The sequence below is a fragment of the Neodiprion virginianus genome, chromosome 4, assembly GCF_021901495.1.
Source record: "Neodiprion virginianus isolate iyNeoVirg1 chromosome 4, iyNeoVirg1.1, whole genome shotgun sequence".
Lineage (NCBI taxonomy): Eukaryota > Metazoa > Arthropoda > Insecta > Hymenoptera > Diprionidae > Neodiprion > Neodiprion virginianus.
This window is the reverse complement of record NC_060880.1, coordinates 3,413,994-3,423,651: the sequence shown is the minus strand read 5'-3', so window position 1 is coordinate 3,423,651 and position 9,658 is coordinate 3,413,994. Positions and strand designations below refer to the sequence as shown.

Here is a 9,658-nt window from a genome sequence, read left to right as displayed (position 1 = left end):
ACTATATCTACCAATTGAGAAATTAGAATTTAACTATTATCACGATAGCGTTGAAATTTTCTAGCATTACAAGTATATACCATGAGCTAATACAAATTTTTGATAAAACTATCTTAATAATTATCTAAAATATACATATATGCGCGTGTGTGTGTGTGTGTTATATTATAATATTATATATATACGTATTTACATAGCGAGAATGTTAAGTAAGTAATTTAACGCGTATGTTATTATTATAATATAAACAGAGGTCGACAATCAAATGGTAAAACAACAGCGACGTTTCATTTGGCTTTGAAGTACGTACCTATTCGCCAACAATACGTAAACGGGTAATCAGGTACAGCGCATGCACACCAGGCTTATTAGCACCACCATTTACAACCTGAATAACTATTCAAGTTCGATCGTACGATTTCAACTTACGTCTTATCGGATTTAACTTTCCGCGTTCGCACTCGCCTAGTCGCTGGCTGTGTCTGTTCTTCGGACTTCTCTCTCACATAGCTCTTTTTTTTTACATCTATAGATAGATATTTCTCATTTCTATTAATTCCCTTCTCTTTTGCTCGTCACTTTACTCGTTTCATCTATTCTCCAGTCTCTTTCGTCTACTTTCTCATAGCTATTGCTCTACCTTAGATTTACGTACATATTTATACAATCGATCTCTGTTTCTTCTCGCATGTTGTTAACGATCGCAGAATTGTTTTACGCTCATCATGGTTTGGTTCGTCACTCTTGACAGTGTTTTGCATCGTCTGTTATCGATATTATTACCTATTGCTTTACCGCACTTTGCCGCATTTATACTTCCGCTCAAATTCATATACTTCTTTTTATTTTTCACCTCCTCGTCTCCTTCGTCTTCTTCTTCTTCTTGTCCGTCGAGCCCAAGAAAAGTACGTTATCCTCCATCTCGTTGATCAGAAATACATTTTTTAGAACGCTATGTAGCTAGGCTATGGCATTCGCGATTGTCGTCACTGGTATTTGTCAATATCTTTATTTTTCTTGTGGTTTCGAGTTGAATTTTGGCAACAAAGTATCAATTGTCCGCTTCAATCGTGTCCATCATTTATCACAAGTAGGTACCTTTTTTTTTTTTTTTATTCCTTCTCTACTCTCAAATATCACCCTCTCGTTCTGCGGTCGAACTTTTATCCGCTTTAGTTGATACTCGGTTAATTTACTCGTAGTGATTATCATCGACAGTTCTTCAAATTTCTTATCATCTGCCTTTTGACTGCTGCTTGTTATCGTTACCGATGTCTGTTTTCTCACCTCTGCCACCGACTGCCGCACTTGCAGCAGCACTAGCAGCAGCGCTCTCCGCATTCTCTATATCCATATCAATGTAACACATCGTCTTAGGCTCTATCGGCTGACTATCGTTTGTGTGGCACGGGGTATCGTAGCAGGGTGTGGCGCTGGGCGCGTAAACATTTTCTAACTGCTCATATTGGCTGAGTGACTCCGTGCTGATTTGACTCATCTCCGACATGTTCCCTCCCTCCTTCTTAGAATCCTTTGGAAATAAATCCCTTTCAAAATCTCTGCGTTCACTTTGCGCCATCGAGCTTGGTGTCGGTTCACCTGCGGTCTCGGGAGTCAGGGGTGCCTTTGTAAAAAGCTGAATCGGCCGCTGGAAGCCCTTGGAAGGATGTGGCGGTATGGAAACTACCTCGCATTTACTGAAACCGACCTCCGGTGACAGCAAATACTGTGTAAACTTGTGCGGTAAGAACTCGATGCTGTGATAATTCTTGTATATCCGTTCCTGAAAGCATAACCAGAAGTATATGATCAGTTTTCTTAATAACGAAAAAACTGCGCCGTCCAGATACAACGATCACGATTACTTACAGTGAGATTCTTCTTCTTTCCATAGCTGCCCCAACTCTGCGGCTCGAGTACAAGTACACCGCCGGGTCTCAGCTGGGCGTGCATTCTTTTGAAAGCTCTCTGCAGCCCCAAGTCGCCGAAATTTAAGTGCAGCCACTTTGTTATCGACAGGCATAATATAGCATCGAACTGCGGCTGTTCCGAAGCCAGCAGCGCGTCGTCTTCCAATATATAGTTACCCTGAAAAATGGTAGAGAAAAAATCGTTACAGGACGCTTTTTTGGAATGACAGCGAGTTTTTGCAGATGTAAATGAAATCGCTGCTTACCTGTACAAACGTGACATTGTATGGGAAGCCTTTTTGACTTTTGTTCTTTGTAAAACCAGGTATATCGATAAGTCCGTAGCTGATTGGCATCGATAGGGGATAAAAGCTCGCGTCGCAGTCTTTTCCTTTCCCTCCGTCTTCATGAGTCGCCGGTGATCTGACACAGTTCACATAATGCTTGACATTCTTCCTCGCTATGTTAATCAGCTTCCTGTCGATGTCTATTCCAGTCACGCTACGTGCGGCAAAATCACGGGCGATCGACAATGTAATGTGTCCAATGTTGCATCCTATGTCCAGCACGTCCTTCCCGTAGAATAACTCTTTTCTTCTGGCGAACACGCCGAGTCTTCCATCTTCTTCGGCATGGGCATTTCGATATCCGTAATACCTAGAAATAAAATTAATTTACCAAATGAGTCCTTGATTCTTTAATCATTTTGTAATAAACTCAAAAAAGTAGATATTTGAAAAATGTTTAATACTAAGAGAATTATAACTTTACTTAATTAAACAAATACCTGTTATAGTTGCCGTATTGATACTGCGCATCCTTGGCTCTAAAGTTGGGCAATTTTTGTGCCTTTTTCTTTTTGTCCTGACTAGCACGATGCTGCGGTCTCGGTTTCCAAGCCCCAGGTTGTGGGATAACAGGACTGACAATTTTATCCTTAACGTCCACCTTACGCAGTCGTTTGTCTTTCAGATCGTCCAGCCCCTTGAGGCGTAACTTGTTCTTATCTTTCTGAGGACTAGTAGTTTCTGGTTTAGTTTCCACTACTGGAGGATTACTAGGCGGAGAACTCAGAGGTGCAGGGGCAAGCTTAATTTCGACCTTCTCTTCAACGCCAGCAGGCACAGGTTCGGCATTTTCTACCGATTCCTTTTCGCTGTTCTTTGCTTCCGAAGCTGGTTCAATAGCGTCGTCCCTTCCAGAGCTGGACGATGCGCGTTTGCGTTTTCTGTTTCGTCTCTTGGAGCCCTTTTTTGTGGGGGAAATTAGATGTTTCTCGTACTCATCATCGTCATTACAATTGTTCAGATTCAGAGGGTCGCATATGTTAGGCGGAATGATAACTTCGATGGCGCCTTTCCTATGTTTCGGCGTCGGCAAAGGACTCGACTTCGGAGTAACTGCATTCATCGCTCTGTTTATCTCCTCGTCTTGCATGCTGTTCAGATTCAACGGATCGCAGATGTTACCGCCGAGCAAAAACTTTGTCGGCGGAATAATACCTCCGTCTTTCTTACGCCGTTTATGAGGTGGGAAAAATTTACCATTCCCTGTAAAACTCTGCGAACGTTTTCTGCTGAACTTAAAATGACGACTTTCCTCGTGCTTGTGCTTCTTGTAAACCAGGTTGACAGATTTTTTACCCTTCTCGTTCTCCTTCCTTTCTTTCACACTCCCCATCCTCATTTGACGATCGAGTTGAGCTGATGACATTTCGCTAATTCTGATTCACTGAACTGAAATAAAAAAATTAAATATAAAATTTGTTTGAAATTGTATTTGCGCCTGATGCTGAATACTAGAATCAGAACAAAAGGCACGAATGCACTAGGCAAGCAGTCGACTCGTATAGATATAAATGTGGCATGGATAAAATAATGTGTGAAATTGAACAACATGACGTTCTTATTTTAATTAATTAGTAAAATATAAGGTTTTAAGTACGACTGGTGTTAATTGTTTAATATCAGTTAAAATGACAAAGAGATTGGGTCTTAGGGATGGGAGGATACGGCGGGTGAATTGATGCATGAAAATTCGAGGAAAATTCGGAATGACAGGTATGTGAGGTGGAAATATATCCAGTCGAATAATTAAACGTTAGCCAAACGTATTGCGCGTAAATTTATCATTCCCGCAACGGCGCATGCGCAATGGGTAGTTTACGTGCCCCGATAATGGTTCAGCTCCCGTGAAGTCTGCAATTTAATATAATGTTTTGACAATTTTGTGGCAAATAGCCCGTTAAACATTACCTCTCAACTGCTCGCGGCTATTTTCTTCCTCGATTCGGTCCACTTTCGACAGTCATTAAGCACACAAATACGCTCTATTCTTCGCTGCAGCGACCCGCCCGTTTTACGACGCCTGCCATACAACCATCAACGATGGCGAATGCCTCCTTTGCTCACTCTGTTCAATCTCCATTTTCCATGTGGGCTGCTGCCTGCCGAGCCGAACTGACTTCGGTTAACTTCGGGCGACATCGCGCAACACGAAAAAAAAGGAGAGGTATTTCGCGGTTTCCCGCCCAGCGTTGAAGCGGCTTGCCCATTGGCCCTTGCCGCTGTATACGGTGATCTGATTGGCCGGATATTTGTAATCTTCCGCGGCTGCTGTTCAATTGTTTTTCAAACAGATATTCACTTCGGATTTTGTTCTGCGAACTCACTTGCGAGTCATCCGATCTTTTGGCACTCGTTACCTTAATTCCGTTTCGTTCTTATCATTTCCAACTCAGGCCTGTTCTCACCTTACAATCTGCTTGCTTAAGGTAAGTCCTGACCATTTCCGTATACGTGATGAGAAGTAATTAAAGAACTGGTAGCTTGCGTTAATTTCTGAATTGTTGTGCCGTTGTCTCGAAAGAGGAACGTGGAAAAAAAAAAATGTCTGAAAAAAATTGTTGGTACCACGGGCTCGTATTTATTACAATACCGATTATCATTTTCTTTTTACTCAGTGGTGATTGACGATTCAGTAATAATTGGCATTTCCCATTTGTCTGAGTCTCAGATATTAATCATTGGCAAGGCCAATGCGTGATTTACTCGTGATAAAAGGGACGATGTGAAGAGAGCCGCGATAATGACGGTTTAAAATTTTTAATCGTCACTCGCGAGATTTTTTTGTTTCGTTACGTTTGCATACCAGCTTCACATTTCGGAGATTTTGGATAACGAAGTAAGTATACAGATATGAATCTATCTTCGGATGAATTATGTATATCTCCATGACATTATGCGTTGAAGAGCTTATTGTACGCCCAATGTGAAAAAGTACAAAATAAAATGGCGGAAAGGAAGAAGAAGGCAGCGAGAGCGTTGATATTCAATTCCGAACCAGCGAAGAACGGAGTCGAAATGATAGGAAGTGATCGTAAAATACAGGGTAAAATAATTTCGAAAGAATTGAAATTTTTCGATACGGTTACCAGCGTCTTTCACGACTTCACCGAGGTCGAGAAAAAAAGTATCAAGGTGAGAAACGCAGTCACATTGTGATTATCATTCTTTAATTCGTTTGCGCAGATAATAATTTGTAACCAATGCGCAATATTATTTCAGGTATCAAGTACTAATCAACAACGATTCGACATCAAGGTGAACAACCAGCGGACGAACCCTGCAGCCAGGGTTTTGGTCTACGAGGATTGCGAGGACGACGAGGATGTGAATGAAAATGGTCGAGCCACGCCACCGAATATACAGGAAAGATGCGCCTCGACGCCAGGAGCACCGATCAAGTCTCGCAAGGAATTCGACAAGAAGGTGTTGAGGCCAAAGAAGCTTGTTTACTACAGCGACAGGGAGAACGAGGAGAATTACTACCTCGTTACGCCGAAGAAGTCGGTTCAAAACCAGGACAAATATACGCGGGGAAAATTAATAGACGTTGCCGTGATGCCAAGAAAAATTCTCAACATCCCTACAGACGAAGCAAACCTTTCCACAGTGATTCGGCAGAGCTTCGCTGCTGGAATGGGTCAGGGATATAGAAAGAAGAACCGTAACAAAGCAGGAAACGTAGTGAAGAACGATTTGACGTATGATAAGGAAAACAAAGCGGATCTAGCGGCGGAAAATGATCAGGAAACTAGAAAAGACCTATGCTGGAGCTATTCCTTCAAGAATTATGATCGAAACGGCACGTGCCAAGGTAATCGGGAAGAATTGACCAATCCGTCGAAGCCGGGAGAATTCACTCACTTCAGAATATAGTTAATTTATTCGTACATAGTCCGTGATCTATTGTTTATTGTTAAATAATATAGTATAATATAATTGATAACTAGTGTATATCGGCTGCACTCCCTATTATGTATAATATACAATTGATATGCTAAAAATCTCAGAATTGCGTCACATTTTATTCAACTAACTCTTCGTGCAGTGCGATTCTTTGACTCCTTATTTTCATTCATCTGTACTTTATTCGGCTCGGTTATATGGATATATTTTCAATTGAAATGGGTTTTCTGATTTTATCGAATAGGTCTGCGATTTTCGAACCATATAAGCCATGGAGGACGATCACAATACCGTGATACCCAACTTACATGGTCTCTGGATCGAATGCTGCGAACCAACTTGCAAAAAGTGGCGTTACGTAGCGAACATCGATGACCCGCTTGAAGTACCTGAAGAATGGTATTGCTCCATGAATTCCGGTACGTCTGAAATATAAATATTATTTATCATATGACGGTGGCGAATGTTCAATATCCCGACACCTGCCGATAGCAGATACCACAATTATTGATCAAGTTTTGAAATATACGCTCACTGTTGTTTTTATTTTTACTATTCGACAGATAAATCAAGAAACAAATGTTCGGCACCGGAGTGCACGGAACTCCCGAAGGACGAAATGTTCATCGAGAGTAAATTCAAGGCAGGGAGTATCGTGTGGGCCAAAGTAATCGGGCATCCATGGAGTCCGGCGATGATCGACTTCTCTCCCGAATTTAAGCGATTTTATTGGTTCGACAATCCCAATTCGATCGTACCGGTGAGACAATATCTCGTTACGCTTTCACTTTGATTTGCGCGTTCACTATGTTCTGTATGACGTAAATTTCATTTGCGAATTTCCAGAGCCAGTATTACGTGACATTTTTCGGCAAAACTATAGTGAACCGCGCCTGGATTAAAAGCAATTTCTTCAAACCATTTGTAGGAAATGAGAATCCCTCGTTTGCCCTGAAGGTATATATGAAAATCTTGTATCTAAATTCTACTCCCACTGCCACCGTACTGTAATAATATAATCCTCGTGGTCTTCTTATACGAAACGTGAATTTCTCTTATTCCTATTTGCTTTGGACTTGTGTAGGCTAAGCTCCGTGGGAAAAATTTGACCGTTTCACAACGCAAAAAGATTGTCGAAGGATGTGCCATTGCGGAGGAGGCAATGCATCTAACAATTTTGCAGAGATTGAAAAAATACAGTTACAACTCTTGGAGATTGGCCAAGCAGCTGTCTAAATTATTTAAGAATACGGAGAATAGCACCAATTCAATTCAACCTGCTCCTCATGCAGATTCTGGTAGCTCTGAAAACGGTGAGAAAATACATTATTATCATTCTTTTTTCATTCATATCTGATAATGGAAAAGGCCTTAACTATATACCACGATCTGTTAAATATAAATTATAGATGCCGGGCTGAGCGGTATCGAAAAGAATACCCTGATCGTCATAAACGACAGACCGAGAAGATCCCTGAAGCAACCAAAAAAAAAGGAACAGGAAAAATATTCAACAAAGACATCATTTAAACGTGAGAAAACACCCGTAGTAACGACAGCAGAAAATGAGAATACAGAACTCAATGACAGCGGGATAAATAATGCTACCGAAATTTCAAGTAGTTCGAACTGTGATTCGTTGAACGACACTTGTAGCGTTAATTCGAGCCTTCTCCAAGACTCCTTGACGTTTAAAGGTGAGGGAACATTTCTGGCTCCCTTGAACAGACATGCGATTGACACGAGGAAAGAGCAGAAAAACCAAGGTGTAGCAGAAAAATATTCGGTTCTCTCTGACAAGAAACATCTGAACGTATCGGATATTCGCAAAGGGGTGAACAAGCCATTCCAAAAGCTCGTTGTGAATTCCAACGTTGCTCAAACGAAAAACAAAGAACCGTCTTCGATTGACAAAGTCATCGAAGAGGGCGAGGCAACGATGGTCAAATCGCCTGAAGTGATAGAGTGCTCACCTCAGCGTCCGCCCAGTAGTCTTTCCCTGAGGTTGAGATCCCTCAACGAGGACAGAAAGAATCGGTGCAGCCTGCAAGGATCGATGTCCGAGAAGTTGATTAGGAATGACAAAGAAAACGAACTTCCGGGATCTCGATATCTTAAAGCACTCTCCGAATTCACAACGAGAGACGAATCGGCTCATGAAAGTTGGACTCAGTCTGGCCGAAAAACCGGAGACCAGACTTCCGCTATCCGCAAACCGCCGGCATGGTTCTTTGATGATAAGAAGAGGGAGGAAGAGCAGGAGAAAAGCTTTGAGAAAGTGATTTCTCGAATGTCTATCGACGGTGATATCGACAGGATTCGTACCGAGGCAAGACAGAGCTTGCTCAGTGAGACGTCAGGAGAATCGGGTCCGACTGTAAGTCGACAGAATGAGAGGTTGGAAAAAAGACCGCAGCACATTCAGGTGAGAATTTTATTCTGTACCAGTACATATTCTATTTGTATCCGATTTATATTATATTTTTTTTCTCGCTTATTGTTTTGCAGTACATCGAGCTGCTCACTAGTGATGAGGATTTTTAACTCGTTTAATTGCGGCGCGTCAAGTGTGACGTAAGTTTTTTTTTGTCTTCTCATTTCACTGCAACTCTTATAAGGTATTAGGCCACATGATCAGTATCGCAACAGGCAGTTCATTTTACAAATTAATTTATCGTACATAAATGTTGTCGGTTTAACTTGAATACCAACTAAATATCGTAATTCGTACCGTGGTGTAATGCGATCTAATATAATAGTAGAAGACGATTAAACAAAAAACGAATAAATCACATCGATACATAATGTGAGGGTAAGAAATATAAATCTATTTCTTCTTTATCGATGTGCGGAAACGGGGCACTGCCGTTGAAGATTTGTTGATAGTAAGTTTTTTAACGAGAACTGAGAACACAAGATTTTACTTACCGACTGGAGCTTAAAGTAGTCGCGTGTGTTGCCGACAAAAAGATTTTCCGGTGTTTCTACTGATTCAGAGATCAGTCGCTAGTGCCGCGCTGCCGCTCCAAAATCATTTCAATTAAACTTGATAATACGAAAATAACGCAAAAACGCGTACGCGAGTTGGCCTAAGTCGTACCTACAGATATATTTGCCGTGTGATTTAATAATTTTCATTCCATGTTAAAAACGATATCTCATTACTTGCGTTGAATCTGATTCTATAAATACACTCACACCCAGAATGGTTGTTTTATGTAATTAACGCAAATACTGTACAAATACGCAGTTTAGTTTTATTTCATTCGCCATATCCCTTCAGCGTGCATCATACTTATATTTAGAAATCACGACGAATGGATTTTTATCCATCGCTATATGTATGCGTATATTTTTGCAATATGTACTTTTCAAGCGAAATATTTTTTTCCTCGCATAGCTATCAATTCGCTACTGGATTAGGTTATCTAGAATTTGCGATTTTAATCACTCATTAGTTTAACGCTGTCTTAATGAAATTCTGCACCCTCTTGTTAC

At 41.1% G+C, this 9,658-nt stretch overlaps 2 protein-coding genes across 2 annotated transcripts; one reads left to right on the top strand and one right to left on the bottom strand.

Annotated features, from left to right (window-relative positions):
- Positions 1-1,058: 1,058 nt before the first annotated feature.
- Positions 1,059-4,339, bottom strand: LOC124302296 (7SK snRNA methylphosphate capping enzyme bin3-like). Its single transcript, XM_046758291.1, has 5 exons — positions 4,166-4,339; positions 2,698-3,646; positions 2,177-2,567; positions 1,870-2,088; positions 1,059-1,783 (listed from the first exon to the last, which is right to left on the bottom strand). The coding sequence occupies exons 2-5, from the start codon at positions 3,621-3,623 to the stop codon at positions 1,235-1,237; spliced, it is 2,085 nt and encodes a 694-aa protein (XP_046614247.1). The 5' UTR covers positions 3,624-3,646; positions 4,166-4,339; the 3' UTR covers positions 1,059-1,234.
- A 2,092-nt stretch (positions 4,340-6,431) lies between these two features.
- On the top strand, positions 6,432-9,333 carry LOC124302022 (uncharacterized). The gene is made up of 6 exons (XM_046757767.1): positions 6,432-6,579; positions 6,724-6,920; positions 7,007-7,117; positions 7,245-7,473; positions 7,570-8,585; positions 8,669-9,333. The coding sequence occupies exons 1-6, from the start codon at positions 6,432-6,434 to the stop codon at positions 8,702-8,704; spliced, it is 1,737 nt and encodes a 578-aa protein (XP_046613723.1). The 3' UTR covers positions 8,705-9,333.
- Positions 9,334-9,658: the final 325 nt, after the last annotated feature.

Excerpts from the sequence above, each read along its gene's own strand:
- LOC124302296 (XM_046758291.1), bottom strand. The coding sequence starts at position 3,623 with ATGTCATCAGCTCAACTCGATCGTCAAATGAGGATGGGGAGTGTGAAA. Across the intron at positions 2,089-2,176 it reads ACAATGTCACGTTTGTACAG|GGTAACTATATATTGGAAGA; the intron begins GTAAGCAGCGAT and ends ACCATTTTTCAG. Across the intron at positions 1,784-1,869 it reads GAAAGAAGAAGAATCTCACT|GAACGGATATACAAGAATTA; the intron begins GTAAGTAATCGT and ends TTATGCTTTCAG.
- LOC124302022 (XM_046757767.1), top strand. The coding sequence starts at position 6,432 with ATGGAGGACGATCACAATACCGTGATACCCAACTTACATGGTCTCTGG. Across the intron at positions 6,921-7,006 it reads ATCCCAATTCGATCGTACCG|AGCCAGTATTACGTGACATT; the intron begins GTGAGACAATAT and ends GCGAATTTCCAG. Across the intron at positions 7,118-7,244 it reads ATCCCTCGTTTGCCCTGAAG|GCTAAGCTCCGTGGGAAAAA; the intron begins GTATATATGAAA and ends GGACTTGTGTAG.